Source organism: Pavona decussata, unplaced genomic scaffold, assembly GCF_977016875.1.
Source record: "Pavona decussata unplaced genomic scaffold, jaPavDecu1.1 SCAFFOLD_84, whole genome shotgun sequence".
NCBI lineage: Eukaryota > Metazoa > Cnidaria > Anthozoa > Scleractinia > Agariciidae > Pavona > Pavona decussata.
This window is the reverse complement of record NW_028145502.1, coordinates 3640225-3656840: the sequence shown is the minus strand read 5'-3', so window position 1 is coordinate 3656840 and position 16616 is coordinate 3640225. Positions and strand designations below refer to the sequence as shown.

General features: G+C 38.5%; 4 protein-coding genes across 5 annotated transcripts; all 4 read left to right on the top strand.

The window, feature by feature from the left end:
* Positions 1-1828: 1828 nt before the first annotated feature.
* Positions 1829-2951, top strand: LOC146475504 (BTB and MATH domain-containing protein 36-like). Its single transcript, XM_085115883.1, has one exon. It carries the CDS (start codon positions 1990-1992, stop codon positions 2716-2718), a length of 729 nt encoding a protein of 242 aa, XP_084972009.1. The 5' UTR covers positions 1829-1989; the 3' UTR covers positions 2719-2951.
* LOC146475503 (uncharacterized) lies at positions 2943-4472 on the top strand. Its single transcript, XM_085115879.1, has 2 exons — positions 2943-3418; positions 3500-4472. Exons 1-2 carry the CDS (start codon positions 3253-3255, stop codon positions 4120-4122), a joined length of 789 nt encoding a protein of 262 aa, XP_084972005.1. The 5' UTR covers positions 2943-3252; the 3' UTR covers positions 4123-4472.
* Positions 4473-9588: 5116 nt separating this feature from the next.
* On the top strand, positions 9589-10472 carry LOC146475502 (BTB and MATH domain-containing protein 36-like). The gene has a single exon (XM_085115570.1). It carries the CDS (start codon positions 9664-9666, stop codon positions 10321-10323), a length of 660 nt encoding a protein of 219 aa, XP_084971696.1. The 5' UTR covers positions 9589-9663; the 3' UTR covers positions 10324-10472.
* A 2285-nt stretch (positions 10473-12757) lies between these two features.
* LOC146475501 (speckle-type POZ protein homolog) lies at positions 12758-14527 on the top strand. 2 transcript variants are annotated; one of them, XM_085115569.1, is made up of 2 exons: positions 12758-13545; positions 14086-14527. In XM_085115569.1, the coding sequence occupies exons 1-2, from the start codon at positions 13356-13358 to the stop codon at positions 14223-14225; spliced, it is 330 nt and encodes a 109-aa protein (XP_084971695.1). In that variant the 5' UTR covers positions 12758-13355; the 3' UTR covers positions 14226-14527. The 2 variants fall into 2 exon arrangements, with proteins under 2 accessions (XP_084971695.1, XP_084971694.1); XM_085115568.1 differs by having other exon boundaries at positions 12758-14527.
* The last annotated feature ends 2089 nt before the right edge of the window (positions 14528-16616 follow it).

The following is a 16616-nucleotide window of genomic DNA, read 5'->3' as shown; positions in this document are numbered from 1 at the left end:
TGACTACGTCATGCGCCGTCAGTCATGCGCAAAAGGGAAGAGCTCTGGAGTCCAGAATACGTCCTTAATCAGATAGTTAAGAATTATACCAATCCCTTTCTTATTCATTATGATAGTGCATGTTTCCTACAAACTAACCCCATGTCTTTCTCCACCTTGTAAAGCCAGTTTTACGTTTTAGCTTTCAAAATTGTTAAAACATGAGCATTTTCGCGTAAAATAGTTTGAAGCCTAAAAACAATTGTTCTTATGATTTATGTTCAAGGTATTTTATTAAAACTATTTGAGGAGAAAAAAGTTTTCAAATATGGGTGCTATACTACGGAGATGTTCAAACAAAATACTTGAAATATTGTCAACTGTGTTTCCAGATCTTTTACTGATCTTTTGAAAGGTAATATAATTTGATCTGTACAACCTACAATCTGATACAATCTGTCCGGATAATTCAGCTGAAAATTTAAGTCGCACAGAGTTAAAGGAAACGGAATTTATTCCTCGAATTTACTAGATGTTGTTGGTTCATGAAAAGACTAGCTAACTTTTTTACGCATTCAGTTTTAAACGATATATTTGCCCCTAAGAAAACGAAAGAAAATTAGTTTTCCGAAATTTTGAGCTGAAATTTTGTCGAAGAAAACTGCAGATATTTTTGTACGACTTAATCCGAATTTCTGAGGCGATCAACGACATCCGAAAAGAAATCCACCGAAATGAACCACTGGTAGACTGTGAGGGCAGACGTTTTTTCTTACTTTGGTTTCACAATAGTTAATTGAGTGACTGGTTATGAAACCTTGCCTCGTTCAAAGTTGATAACAATGGTGCCGCAATTTTATGTTGGAAGGGTCGCGACCGTGTACAATCCTTTGCTTTAGTGCTCACACTACTCCACTGCAGTAGAATATCTTAAACGACTCTATTGGCCAGTTACTCAAACACATTTCAAAATCTATTGTGGTTTGTGCACGGTCAAACCCAATGAAGGCCCCCCCTCCTAAAAAAAACATACAACAAAGAAATTTGTTTGGCTTCATAACCATTCACATTCCCTTTTATTAACTTTGGTTTTACTCGCAAAAAGTAAAGCAAAAGGCAGAAAACGCGCTTGCTTGCAGGCTAAACTGCTGAGTGCCCCTGAAATGTAGAGTGTACTTTAGGCGTCAAGAACTTATAAAGAAAGAGGCTTTTCTTTGCAGATTTAAACATTAGGTTTTTGTGTTTGTCTGAGCAACGATACGCGTTATTTCCTTGAAGTATGCGGTAAATTTAAATTTCGTTTAACAATAGTGTTATTTTTTTTTCAACGAATTTGCTGCAAATTTAAATTTCGTACAGACTACGTGTCTGATGGAAATGAAGAAGAAGAATCGATGACGATGATTAAAGTCATGGCTTCCCGGTTGTTATAGAAATACGGCCTCAAACTGAATGAATAAACGATCTTGAAGATGTATAGTGTTACTGAAACTTTGATCACCTTCCATCAGTTATAATCAACGATTGAAGAAAGCTGGTGATCGTCGTGAGAAATAGAACTGAGTGTCAGAAACTTGGCTGGCTGGCTGGCTGGAAAACGGTGACCGATTGGCCCACCGATTTGGATTTTTCTAAACGTCGGGATACTGAAGTCGTCATGCGTTTCTCAATGTAGATCTTTGGCGATCATTGCTTTATTCTCATCAGGAACTTATTGCTTTATCATGTATTGACGTTACACTGAAAGCATAATCTCTTGCACCCTGCTACCAGAGCAAGCTACTCAAGCTGCAAGGGAGGCCTCTTCTCAGTTGTATGTCACCAGGAAAGACGTGAAATGTGACGCTGATTCAAGCAGATTCAAGCTACCCATTCTGAACACCGAAACAAGCGTGAAAACGCAAAATTAAGACATTCATGCTGCATGCTTTGTTTAGTCGCTAAAAATGATAGTGGCCCTCAGGCAGCCGTCACACACGATGCACTCTTTGATCAGTGAATGCAGTGGAAATGCGACATAATATTTTATGTTCAGTGACACGAGTCAAAACTGTCTGCCAGTCGGTCTGCTTTACATTCGATCGCACAGAGTTCCGCCCTGAAATAAGTTTGTCGTTTACCGCGCCAGTTTATTCACTGTCGAAGATAGTTTTCAAAATGAATGTGAAAGCTGAAGTTGAGCCGCGAGATTTTTCACAATCCTGGAAATTCAGTGACGTTGTTCTCGTCGTGGAAGAAGAGCGATTCCATGTTCATCGATCTGTGCTCGCAGTGGCGTCGCCCGTGTTTGAAAAGATGTTTACCTCAGAATTTCAAGAAAAAGACAACAAAGAAATCCCTCTTCCCGGCAAGTCGTCGACTGAAGTTAAAGAACTACTTTCGATGATTTATCCTTTAGCGTCAGAGAAGCAAATAACGGAGAAAAATTGTTACTTCCTTGTGAAGCTTGCTCACGAGTATCAGATCGACGCCATTGTTCAGAGATGTGAAGATTTCATTGCTGCCAAACTGGAGACGAAACCGAAAAATGGCGCCCTCGCAGACCTAATATTTGCGCAAACGTACAAGTTAGAAAAGTTGAGGAGGGCGAGTGTGTATCAAGCTTATAATCTTAGCCTTAACGAACTGAAAAAAGACAAAATGTACGATCAAATTCAATCGGAGAATCTAAAAGAAATCATGGAAGGAATTATAAATCGCCTTCAATATCAACTCGACGCCAGGAGAGGCAAGAGATGATAAATCAAGGTAACAAAAATGAATCAAAGGGTGACAACTCAGGCCTTACAAATTGTGGATTGCATCGTTAGACTCATTTCCAATGCCCAGTCGAAACAGAAGTTTTTTTTTGTCGTTTGTAAAGACACAGACAGCTTCATCAATGCGTTACAGCGCGATTAATATTCCCAAAGTTGTAAATGCGGAGGTCCTGAATTCAAGCAATCCATTCTTAACTCATTCTGAAACAAGTATGCAAACGTAAGATTCAGAAATAAAATGCCTTTTTTATACACTAAAAATGGTCACACATGTAGCTCTTTAGTCAAGCCCTCACATAAATAGCCCGCTTGCGCGCAGACATCTCCTGTTTCTTTTGTTGCATTCGGATAGGGCCAGGGAGTGCAACAAAGGAAATAGGAGACGGCTGCAAAGAGGCTGTAAACACAACGCAATCTTTGATCCCTGACTGCGTATGTTTTATACTCCTTCTGCCCTCAGATTAGTTTGTCGTTTCCCACGCAAGTTTATTCCCTCTCTAAGCTAGTTCTTGAAATGGATGTGAAAACTGAAGTTGAACTGCAAGATTTTTCACAACCCTGGAAATTCAGTGATGTTGTTCTCGTCGTGGAAGAAGAGCGACTCCATGTTCACCGAGCCGTGCTCTCGATGGCTTCGCCCGTGTTTGAAAAGATGTTTACTTCAGAATGTCAAGAAAAAGGTAACAACGAAATTCCTCTTCCCGGTAAGTCGTCCACTGAAGTTAAAGAATTACTTTTATTTATTTATCCTTCAACTTCAGAGAAACAAATAACGAAGGAAAACTGTTACTTCCTTGTGAAGCTTGCTCACGAGTATCAGATGGACGCCATTGTTCAGAAATGTGAAGATATGCTTGTCGAGAAGCTGAAAACAAAACCGAAAGATGGCGCCCTTGCTGAGCTCATTTTTGCGCAAACGTACGAGTTGGAAAAGCTCAGACAAGCGAGTGCTGAACATGCTCATTATTTTAAGCTGGAAGAACTGAAAAGCAACGAGATGTACGATCAAATTCAGCCGGAGAATCTTAGAGAAATTGTGGAGGGAATAATTATTCGACTTCAAAGAGAATTAGAAAACTCTCAACGGACAAGTGAGGAAAGGAGGAAGAAGATTGATGTTGTAATACGTTCAAATCAAAGCTTGAAGTATTTGGCCTTAACAAATGTGGATAACATCGCCAAATTTCTCGCGGAACATGTCCAGGCAAAACATAACTCTTTTTATATTGCTTCCCTTGATACAGACAACTGCATCACTGCCTTAAGGAAAGATGCCTATGACAAACGATGTAAATGCGGAGCTCTAAACTGTTATAGCCTATGCAAAACCGCTGAGTATTTGAAAGAACTCAAAACTCGGTTGGAGTCCCTCCATATTTCTTAAAAACTCAGTCTCGTCTATTACTCTTTACTTCTAAAACGAAGTTGGAAAGAGTCGCAGGAAATTAGCCCACGTATGTAACTTTGTACATTGACTCTCTCCTCAGCTAGTTAGCAGGAAAGTTCCAGGTCGCCTACATTATGGTTTCAAACGGGATTTCAGACGCTTCAAAATCATATGTGTCGGTCTTTATCAAACAATTGTTATTGTTTCTCTTGTTGATTATGGTTAACTATAAAGCCGTGTAAATAGTTTCAAGAATGGTTTATGTTCAGTGTAAATAGTGATAGCAAATATTAATCGCTCCGAAAATCTCTAAGAAAATCATAATTTTGTTACCGTATATACGTAAGAATAAGGGACCGTTCATTTTTTATGAGCATGGGGGGGCTGGTGGGATTTGGTTATTTACCACTACGAAACTGTATGACCCCCCCCTAGCATGTAATTTTTTTCCACATGGGCCCCCCAGCAGAAACAATTTTTTTCTGATGACCCCCCCCCCCCCTCCCGCCCAACCAGAAACAAATCATACTCCTAACTTTAACAAAACGCTTATGTACTGTTTTTATCAAAGATAAACGTAATTGTTACTGTGATTTCTTTACAGTACTATTAAAAAGTTACCGTTCTCTGCTTAGGTAAAGATTTCTCTTGTTTAAAAAAACGTTCTATAGATAGCAACACGTTTACGACAACGGCAAACCCTAAAGATTCTCAAATGAACTAGAAAAATTAATCAAGCAAATGGTTAACGTGAAATAACTCCCCTTCGAGTAGAAACAATTAATACACGTACAAATCTGACTAACAAAATACGGATCGAAGCATACCAATCAACGATTACGAGTCATATTAAACAGAAAAAAACAGCGGACACACAGATATCAGGCGCGTAGGTAAGGGTTAGAGGCGCTGGAGGCGCTCTTACTAGGGGGGTCCGGGGGCATGCTCCCCCGGAAATTTTTGAAAATCTAGGTTCCCAGAAACCTCATTTCCTGCATTTTTAGACTCATTTTAGGCGAATCACAAATTTGTTTTACAGCAGCTTTTTAAGCTATATACATCATTTCTGCGGCATAATTGCAACTTAAACAAGAAAATTCAATGTACATTCCGCACCCTGCCAAGTTCTGATAGCTATTCGATCTGCTGATAGTCATACACCAAGCTGGTAAACTGCATTATTCTCGGGTGTAGGCCTTCGAACAAATTGACTATCTCGTCAAGATTAACAGGCATATCATATTTGATATGCATTTAGAACCAGGGCGGACATTCTACTCTCTCGCATGGTACACCTCATGTAGTTGTTCAACCTCCTCATTGTGCTTTTTCTTCCGCCAGTATTGATCTTCAAAGGGGGTTCGTTCAAACCCCTCGAACCCCCCCACCTTCACACCTGGATATTAAAGTACTGCTGTTAAAAATGACAGTTACAAGCTTTTCTGAAGATGGCCTCTGCTCAGATTTACAGTCAACTGAAGTCACCAACAACAGTTCTATTATTAAAAACTAATCTGGATGTTCACACTAGGCATACTACTGAGTCTACTGATACTCCTGGGTTCAAATAATTTACCAATCAACAGTCTTTATAAAAGTGAGTACTATTAAACAGAACATTAAACAATCTATTGATATAGTTCTGAGTACAACCACTTAATAGAAAACTACTCCCCCACGGATGATTCAATAGTGAGACTGTTACGTTTTTATATTGATTTGAACTTGTACAAACATAGGTGTCTACTTCAGTTTATATTCATTATTGCTTTTCCAACAGATATGCTTCATTTCCTCAGTTGTTGTTAATATGAAATGCAGATTTCGACCTCAGTATGTAAAACAAATTAAAAGTGGTTAGGAAATTGAAATAATATTCAATTTTTTCATCTGTTTCTGTGTTGAGCCACTTTCAATTTCCCCTACTAGCCAATTATTGCTGGTGACCCCCCCTCTTTCACTCAATTTTTTTTGGTAGCCCCCCCTTTAGTGCCATTTTTTTTCTCGTGGCCCCCCCCCCCAAATCCCACCAGCCCCCCCATGCTCATAAAAAATGAACGGTCCCTAAGCCCCCCTCCCCCGTCCCGGCAATTTTAGTCAATTGTGCTACATGAAATTAGCTGTTAGCTACTTATGCTGTTAGCAGTGCTAAATTAACAATATTACAAAAAATGGTGCCAGTTGTTTCGACGTCAAATTTTCAGCAATAAAACCACAGTGCGTATGTTGGCACTGTGAAAAAGGTGAGGCCCAGGCTTCTGTATAACACAGCATTATACTTGCTTGTGACTGCTTGCAGATAGTCAACAAGTGCTCGATAGGGCAATTTTAGGTCCGCATAATTATGCTCGATTATGTCAGCAGTGCTGCTTCGAGAAACATTGTCGAAATTATACTCTCTTCACTAGGCTGAGATTGTAAATATTAAAGTAAAAGTAAATGCCTTGTTTACTACGTACTGAAAGTGTGAAGATGACAGAGAAACAGAGAATACAAACTAAATGTACGACTGCTAATGTGCATGACTTTTTAAACAGATTAAATATATTTCTTCAGCCTTCAAAAAATCCAAGTCAATAGGAAGGTTTTTGACTCAAACAGTAAAATATGTGAATTTACCCATTGCAGGGAAAAAGGGACAAATGCCCCACCCAAGGCAATTTTAAAACTTTGTTTGCAAGGACCACCGTGACAAAGTAAAAAGTACGGGATCCTGTAGTAAAGGATCTAATTAGCAAAAAATTATACAACAAATAATCTAAAAAAGGGCAAAGCTGATTTCATCAGCCTTGCCCTTTTTTAGTTTATTTGTCCCACCCAAGGCAGACTAGTTTGATGTAATGATATAACATGGTTAATTTTGCCATCTGTTGTTTTAACCATCGTGAAGTTTCTCCATTCAGTACATCCTGATTCTATTTGAGATATTTTTTTTTCAGTTAATATTTCGTAAGATATAAAGTTTGAACAGAAATTCTCTGGCTGACAAAATTTCATTGAGATTTTCGTGTGCATCATATGTTGGAAAAGAAATTTTGATACAACCAATTAAAATCTTCTGTTTTTGAAACTGAAGAAACCTTTAGACTTTAAGACTATTTGGAATATATAACCTTAGTTTGCGGTCAGTGACCGTAGCCAAATGTGTGACTGTGTCTATGTGACAGTACAAAAAAAAGCTATTCGAGGTGATTACAACCTTTTGTTTGTTGATGCAATCAATAGGTATGTCCGTTCAAATAATTAGTTACAATACTGAGCTGTATTCAGTATGTAGTGTTTGTGTTTTTAAGTAAACGTTTTCTAAAAGTTGTGTTATTCAGTTAAGCTTGGTGCTCTTTAGAGGGAAATGATAATAAATGTTTTGGAATGTTATTGTTGAATAAGAATGCATAAATCTTTATTTACAATCAATTATTATCAATCAAACGTCAGCATTAGTTTTAATTTTTCTAATGAAGTTTTCAGTAAAACCTCTTGTCATACAATGGAATTTTATTCCTCGAATTTACTTGCTGTTATTGGGTTTACGACTTAGCTGATATATTTTTCCCTTCATAAACGAAATAAATTAGTTTTCTAGTGTTACGAAATTCTGAGGAGACGTTTTGCCGAAGAAAACTACAGATATTTTTGTACGACTAAATCCGAATCAATGCCATCAGATATCCATCGAAATGAACCGCTGGTAGCCTGCGAGCGCAGGCTCCTTTCCCGTCTTGGCAGGTGAAACAAACACCCCCTGAAAGGTAATGCTAACTTCAGGCGTCAAAAACTTGTACAAAATAGAAGCTATACTTTACAGACTTAAACTGTAGGTTTTGTGTGTTTGTCTGGACAAAGCACTGCACGTGGAGCTACATTGGAGAAACGAGCAGATGTTTAAACACTAGAAAAAAGGAACATATTCGAAACACCAAAGCTTTTAAAAGTGGTTCCAACGTCGCCAGCCATGCGTGGCTCGAAGGTCATACTATTGATTTTGAGAATGCACGTGTCATCGACAGAGGCAATTCACGCGTAAGAAAAACGCTGGAATCTTGGCACACTGCGATAACTAGCCAGGCAGACAATAATGCTAAACATCTGCCAAGACAATACTCAATTTTATTATAACATTATTCATGTCATCAATATTTTTTTCTTCACACCAGTGTTTCCCTTATATTATTGTATTTATTCATATTCGTCATTTTTTCTCACCTCTTTGTATATATATTTCTGCCTTCGTTTTTACATCTCACGTTTTAAAGATTGCAGACTGGCAATCGAAAGCTCAGTGTTTTTAAACTTTTAACCAGAGAACGTCTTTAAATTTTTATTATTATGCCTGGTTACTCACGATTTTTAATACAAAAAATTATACAATCGATACAGTAGCTTATTCCAATGATATACTTATATTAATGGACAAATACAGCCCTACAACAGTGCTTTTCAAATAAAATCGGCAAAAAATAATGCATTACAAAGTCCACTTATCCATTAATTTTTTAAAGTCTTGTTGTTGGCGCAAATGTGTTTTCCTGTTTCGTACTTAATGTTTACCTTAACTACAAAACTATCTATATTCGGTAGTACTTCATCCCTTCTGCAACTCCATAAATAAACTTTCCCTATGAGTATAAGATAATTCAGTAAGGGGTTTTCAGAAGTAAGAACGCCAATCAGAATGTCCTGAACTTGTAGTTTTCTTAAAACAAAATAGTATATATATAATTCAACATTTTTCCAGAATAAATTCGAATAAGGACAGACGTCACACACAAAAAAATGTCGATCGCTGATGCATGCATGCTTGCATGTTTGCACGTTTTGTCAGTTAAATTTTTATGAGCACTGATGTCAATAAATGTCGTCTGATAACTGAGTTAGGCTCTCAGCAAAAACACGGAAAAAAAAAATGAGAAATTTAAACCTTCTCTCGGAGACTTTCTTCTTTACTTTAAAAAACCAGTGCTAATTTTAGTTTTTGCGACAAGTTTAATTTTAACGTTTTATTAACCACCTTCTTATTCAGATGTAATTCAATTTGTGCATGATCAGCATAATTTCAAGTATTAATTCGTATTAAATCATTTGTGCATGATCAGCATAATTTCAAGTCGAATTACGCCCTTGCGAAACGGTGCATATATTTAACAATTAGATTATAAGCTCGAGATTTCTATCGCGTGATAGCTGATGAGGGCGCAGCCCGAATCAGCTATTACGCATAGAAATCGAGAGCGAATAATCTAATTCTTAATTAGTATAATTCTACTAGTTGTTCAAAACTTAACAAGTAAATTATCCAACTCCTCCTCACAGACACTTCGAAAACGCGAAGAAGCGGGCTGAAATTTTGTTGTCTATCACAGAATAGATAGCGGGTAGCGTAGCCAATCAGAGAACGGCATACTAAATATACCGGTATATATATATATTGTATGGGTTGTATCGAAAACGAGTCACAACTATAAATTTGTCCGCACTGAAATAATTTTTCCAATTTTCAACCATTTCAGTTCAGCCAGTGTCGTAGTTATATTGTTTCAAATGGATGCGAATCAAAAGCAAGATTTTTCACAGCCCTGGAAACTCAGTGATGTTGTTCTCATCGTGGAAGAGGAGCGACTCCATGTTCATCGAGCCTTGCTCGCAATAGCTTCGCCCGTGTTTGAAAAGATGTTTACCTCAGAATTTCAAGAAAAAGACAAGAACGAAATTCCTCTTCCCGGCAAGTCGTCGACTGAAGTTAAAGAATTGCTTTCGCTGATTTATCCTTTAACGTCAGAGAAGCAAACAACTTTGGAAAATTGTTACTTCCTTGTGAAGCTTGCCCACGAGTATCAGATGGACGCTATTGTTAAGAAATGTGAAGATATCCTTGTCCGGAAGCTGAAAACGAAACCGAAAGATGGCGCCCTTGCAGAGCTCATTTTTGCGCAAACGTACGAGTTAGAAAAGCTCAGACAAGCGAGTGTTGAACATGCTCATAATCTTAAGCTGGAAGAACTGAAAAGGAACGCGATGTACGATCAAATTCAGCCGGAGAATCTTCGAGAAATTATGGAAGGAATTATTACTCGACTTCAAAGAGAATTAGAAGAATCTCAGAGAACAAGTCAGCAGAAGCAACAAAAGATTGATGCTCTGGAAAAAACAACAAGTAAAACTCAAACTTTGAATCGGGCTACAAATTATCTAAGTGGATAAAATCGCCAGATATCTCGTGTTCCGTGTCAAGTCGAAAGAGAATTTCTCCTGATACAGACGGCTACATCGCTGCCTTAAAGGAAGATCGCTAAACCCAGTATATGTGAATGCGGAACTTCAAAGTGTAATAGTATGAGGTCCGCTTAACAACACTGGCCGTTTTTATACTAGAGGACGCATGATCCGTCTGGACGAAATTGGGCAAACATTTGTTGTTCGTCTGGTCATTCGTCTGTAGTATAAAGACGGGCACAAGACGGATAATGCGTCTTGCGCCCGTCTTTATTCGAGAGACGAATAACCAGACGAACAACAAATCTTTGCTCAAATATAAATCACTGAGTAAAGCTGAGTAAATATTTAAGAAAACTGCGTGATTCGGTGAGAGAATTCAGTGGTCAACCGAAGATTGTGCTCCATAATAGTAGTAATATTTAACAATGATTCCATGAGCGCGCGTTGGATATGAGATGATGGATAGCCAACGAGACGCGTAGCGCCGAGTTGGCTATCCATCATCTCATATCCAACAAGCGCGAGTAGAATAATTGTTTTATTAAAAACAATCAAGGCATATGACTTGATTTTGCTGATTTCGCTTTGCAAGAACAATAACGTATCAAGAAATGGTCCATTGTAGTGAGTCAAATTCGTCTTCACAAGTCCAAACAAAAGCCTTTTGTTGTTTATTTCGCTTAGGGAATTGTTCCGAGTCTCGGCGAAGATGAATTTCAAATCGCCACAAAATTGTCGGCGTGTCAAATTAGCGGCAATAGGGGAGAGGGGTTTGGAAAGTTGCGGAAGGTTTACTATTATTGTTATTCACCCCAAGCACTAAACCTGGAAATGCTAAATTCTTTTATACGATTTTGGATCAGTTGATAATAGCGCGCAGCACTACGCCGCACAACAGTGAAGCTTTTATCGATGGTTTCACTTGGTCAAGAGTTGTGAATTTCAAAACTAACTTGTAAAAAAAAGAAAGGAAAGAAAAGACTTCGTTTATGAAAACGCGCGCTTTGGATTGGAAAAATCGCCCGATTAGACCGTTTGATTGAAAAGGATCAATGTGGTTGTTGTCATTTAGTATTAAAACAAAAGCATCGGTTGCTAGCGCAGCTCTTAAAGAAGAGATGTTAGTTTTAAAACCATCACACTTTCACTCGCGACGCGACGCTTTCACCAAATATGCAAATTTCGAACTCGTGCAGTCATCGGCTTTTTTTGAATTTCCCTCGTGAATTTCGCTATTGTAATAACAGCGAGTTTGAATTTCCCTCCTGAATTAATAAGCCTTTGTTTGGCGCTAAAGCTATTGTTTCAAAATCTCCTTTTATGGCCCTATTTGCGACGCTAAACAAAGAGCATTGTCTTTGAATTTGATCAGCTTTTCTTGATACGAACAAGACAATTTTTGATGTTCTCTATTTCTCAGGCATGGTATAGTGGCTCATATACCATGGCCGCTAAGCCAATCAAATCGCTCGAATTGCATTATACAATGATCCAGTTTTTAATAAAATATCAGTGATCATGCTGTTAGCAGTACTAAATTTGCACTACGGTCAACTCCCGATAACTCGAACCTCGCGCTAACTCGAACCAACTTTCCTTTCCTTTCAGGTCATCTTCTATATAATCTTACTCTCGATAACTCAAACCCCCGATTTCTCGAACTTTTTTCAATTTCCCTTGAAGATTTGAGTTATCGGGAGTCTACTGTATTACACAAAACATCAATGATACCAGTTGTTTGCACGTCTAATTTAACTTAATTTTTAAAACTTCAATTAAACACAGCAAAAGTAAACGTACGACTGCTGATACACATGCTAGTTTTTCAACAGATTAAATCTCTCTTTTCAGCCTTCATAAAATCAAAGTAAACAGGAACGTATTTGACTCAAGTAGTAAAATATGTGAATTTCCCCATCGCTTAAAAAAAGAATGACAAATGTCCCACCATGGGGATCAACGAGAATAAATGCCCAATAAATGCTCGAGGGGGGAGGGGAGGGGGGTTAGAAATGACTGCTAAGTTGTCCACCTTCAAATTACTTTTCAAATCATCTCGAGGTTACTGTTTCAAATGGATGTGAAAAGTGAAGTTCAACTGTACAACCCTGGAAACTTGGTGACATTATTTTTGTTGTGGAAGGAGAGTGACTCCATGTTCGCCGAGCCGTACCGTTGCATTGTCTTCGCCCGTGTTTGAAAAAATGTTTACCTCAGAATTTCAACAAAAAGACAGCAACGAAATTCCTCGTCCCGTTAAGTCGTCGACTGAAGTTAAAGAAATGCTATTGATGATTTATCCTTCCGCATCATAGAAGCAAATAACGAAGGAAAACTGTTACTTCCATGTGAAGCTTGCCCACGATTATCAGATCGAGAAGATGAAACGAAACCGAAGGATGGCGTCCTCACAGAGCTGATATTTTGCCGAAGAAAACTGCAGATTTTATTTACGATTAAATCCGAATTTCTACGACCATCCGAACAGATATCCACCGAAATGAACCGCTGGTAGCCTGTGAGCGCAGGCTCCTTTTCTGGGAAACGCCGTGAAAGGCGCCCTGAAAGGTAATGCGAATTTCAGGCGTCAAAAAGAAGCTATACTTCACCGATTTGAACTGTAGGTCTTATGTGTTTGTCTGAACAATTATACGCGTTTTTCTTTGAATATGCTGTAAATTTAAATTTTGTTGAACGATATGGCGTGTAAATTTTTTTCTAATTTTGCTGCAAATTTTAAATTTCGTCCAGGCTAAGTGTCTGATAAACGATGTTGACGTCACTACCTGTTGTTATGGAAATACAGCCCTAAAAATAAATAAACTGTCTTGAACACATAAAAGCCCTGTCTTTGCTCACACTTACAATTCAGAAATAAAATGCTTTCTTTATTCAAATTAGAAATGGTCACAATGCGATAAAAATACAAAACGAGTCACAGTCTGACTGGTATAAATTTATCCGCGCTGAAATAATTTTCCACGCCAGTTTATTCACTGTCGAAGATAGTTTTTGAAATGGATGTGAAAGGTGAAGTTGAATCGCGAGATTTTTCTCAACCCTGGAAACTTAGTGATGCTGTTCTCGTCGTGGAAGAAGAGCAATTCCATGTTCACCAAGCGGTGCTTGCGTGGTCTTCGCCCGTGTTTGAAAAGATGGTGGCCTCAGAATTTCAAGAAAAAGACAGCAACGAAATTCCTCTTCCCGGTAAGTCATCGACTGAATTTAAAGAAATGCTTTTGATGATCTATCCTTCAACCTCAGAGAAGCAAATAACGGAGGAAAACTGTTACTTCCTTGTGAAGCTTGCCCATGAGTATCAGATGGACGCCATTGTTCAGAAATGTGAAGATTTCATTGTTAAGAAGATGAAAACGAAACCGAAAGATGGCACCCTTGCAGAGCTGATATTTGCGCAAACGTACGAGTTAGAAAAGCTCAGACAAGCGAGTGTTAAACATGCTCATAATCTTAAGCTGGAAGAACTGAAAATGAACGAGATGTACGATCAAATTCAGCCGGAGAATCTTAGAGAAATTGTGGAAGGAATAATTATTCGACTTCAAAGAGAATTAGAAAACTCTCAACGGACAAGTGAGGAAAGGAGGAAGAAAATTGATGTTGTAATACGTTCAAATCAAAGCTTGAAGTGTTTGGCCTTAACAAATGTGGATAACATCGCCAAATTTCTCGCGAAACATGTCCAGGCAAAACATAACTCTTTTTATATTGCTTCCCTTGATACAGACAACTGCATCACTGCCTTAAGGAAAGATGCCTATGACCAACGATGTAAATGCGGAGCTCTAAACTGTTATAGCCTCAGCGAAGCCGCTAACTATTTGACAGAACTCAAAACTCGGTTGGAGTCCCTCCATATTTCTTAAAAACTCAGTCTCGTCTATCACTCGTTACTTCTAAAACGAAGTTGGAAAGAGTCGCAGGAAATTAGCCAACGTATGTAAGTTTGTACTTTGAATCCCTCCTCAGCCAGCGAGCAGGAAAGTTCCAGGTCACCTACATTGTGGTTTTAAACGGGACTTCAGACGCTTCAAGATCGTACGTGTCGGTTTTTATCAAAACTATTGTTACTGTATTTCTTGTTAATTATGCTTTAACTATAAAGCCGTACAAATAGTTTTCAAGAATGGTTTATGTTTTTTTTTTTTATTTTTTTTTTATTTTTTTTTTATTCATAGCAACGACACGTACAAACAATACTACGTTACATGACTATTTGAGTTACACTACTATTACTACATTACACTAGTAATAGTTTTTACTAGAGCTGCCCCCACTTTTGAAGATCTGTTTAACACCTGTTTATGGTTTTTACTGGATATAAATACTGTGCATACGAATGTTAAAAAAGAAACGTTTGAATATTTATTGAAGTTAACATCCATGTAACTGGTTAGCATATTTCTCTGTAAATTTGACCGAGACCACCGTGCGCGCCTAGTTTGATCAAATCGAGATTTTTTTCGCATACCCTACTAACAAATTTACTTACAGTACTTACTTTCTTACATTTTGGAATTCCTTATATGTATACACGCGGGGAATCCTAGGGTGCCTCCTCGGGTTTTGGCCCAGAGGCCAAAAACCCTGCGGGGGCAATAACATTGCTTGACCTACTTACAGAAATTGTACTTACATTGCCTGTATTCTGTTTAACTAATTACGAAATAAATACACGTGCTACGTCATCCTGCATACGATGCTAACACAACACACACACACATACACACACACGCACCCCACCCACACATACAAGAGATAATAAAAGATTCCCCTTACTCAACTTTCATACTTAAAGTGCGTCACGCATCGTAGTTGCTGAGAGTGGTCCACTTAGCTCTATATTTTTCGTAATTGGAATTTCTAATGGCTATTTGTCTTTCACATTTGATCTTGCTGTCTAGTAAGGCAAGAAAGACCTTTAAATTTGGAGTCTCAGACTGGTTTCTTGCAAGAAAAACATGATATTTAGCAATAAGAAGATAATGGTTTAACGCGTAGAAGGTGGTCGTTTCAGGTTTGTAACCGTACAGGATTTCAGTATTCCTAGGACTAATGTTGTCAGAGCGCTTAGCATTCCACCACATCATTATGTCTTTCCAAAAGATTTTAACGTCGGGGCATTCGCAAAGCATGTGAATAAGCGTTTCGTTCGGAAAGAGGCAGCGTTCACATTCTGGAGAAGCCTTTATATTCATTTTGTAAAGAGAGTGATTAGTGGGTATGATGTTATGAATTAGTTTGAATTGGAAGCTCCTCAGTTTGTTTTCGACTGTGACTTTAAAAGGAAGCTCGTATACATGGCAGTATAAGAATGGTTTATGTTCAGGATAAACAGTGATAGGAAATATTAATCGCTCCGAAAATCTCTAAGAAAATTTTACCGTAAGAATTAGCCCCCCCCCCCCCCCCCCTGCACCCGGCGCTTTTGCTTTCGTATCAGGCATAACGTTCTTTGTGAAACCACTTGTAAATACAGCTTGGTACCACGGTTATTGGCGGATTATTTAAGAGACCATGATTTCGTGAGCCCGCGAATAGTCCGTTTTCCTCTTTGGGGTGATCGAGTAAAAGCAAAACACGCGTGTGTGCAAAGTGCCCTTGGGAGATGGAAAGTCATGTTTCCTTGAGGCAGTAGGCTGATCTAGCAAAAGAACAGGAACGTCATTTGAGGACGCCAGGGTGCGCGGCAAAGTCCGGATGCGAGTTTACTTTGACTACCTTATGGGTATGCTACAGGGCCCATTTGCTCAAAGCATGGTTAGCGCTCACCCGGGTTAAATACCATGACAACCTATAGGTTTTAATACCTCTTAACTAATGGTTAGCACTAGCCATGCTTCGAGCAACTCAGCCCTGGTTATTTGCGAGAACTCAAACGGTCGTTGGAGTCCTTCCATTAGCCACTCAGTCTCCGTCTGTCTACGAGATAGAAGAGGTTCAAGAAATTTGACGACATAAGTAACTTTGTACAGCGACTCTCAGCAGAAAAGACCTCTGAAGGTCGCTTACAACATTCCGTGACAATGGTTTCAATCAGGGTTCAGTTGTTGAAAGCCTGATTACGTAAGCTAATCCTGGGTTAACTTGAAGTTTGACTTAAGTTTAATTACTTATCAATAAAGATTCTTCCAAAAGATTTTTTCTCCCTTGGTTTTGAGTTAGATTCTTCGCTACTATACTGTAAGGGCAGACGTTTTTTCTTACTTTAGTCTTATCATAGTTAATTCAGTGACTGGTTATGAAAACCGGCTTGC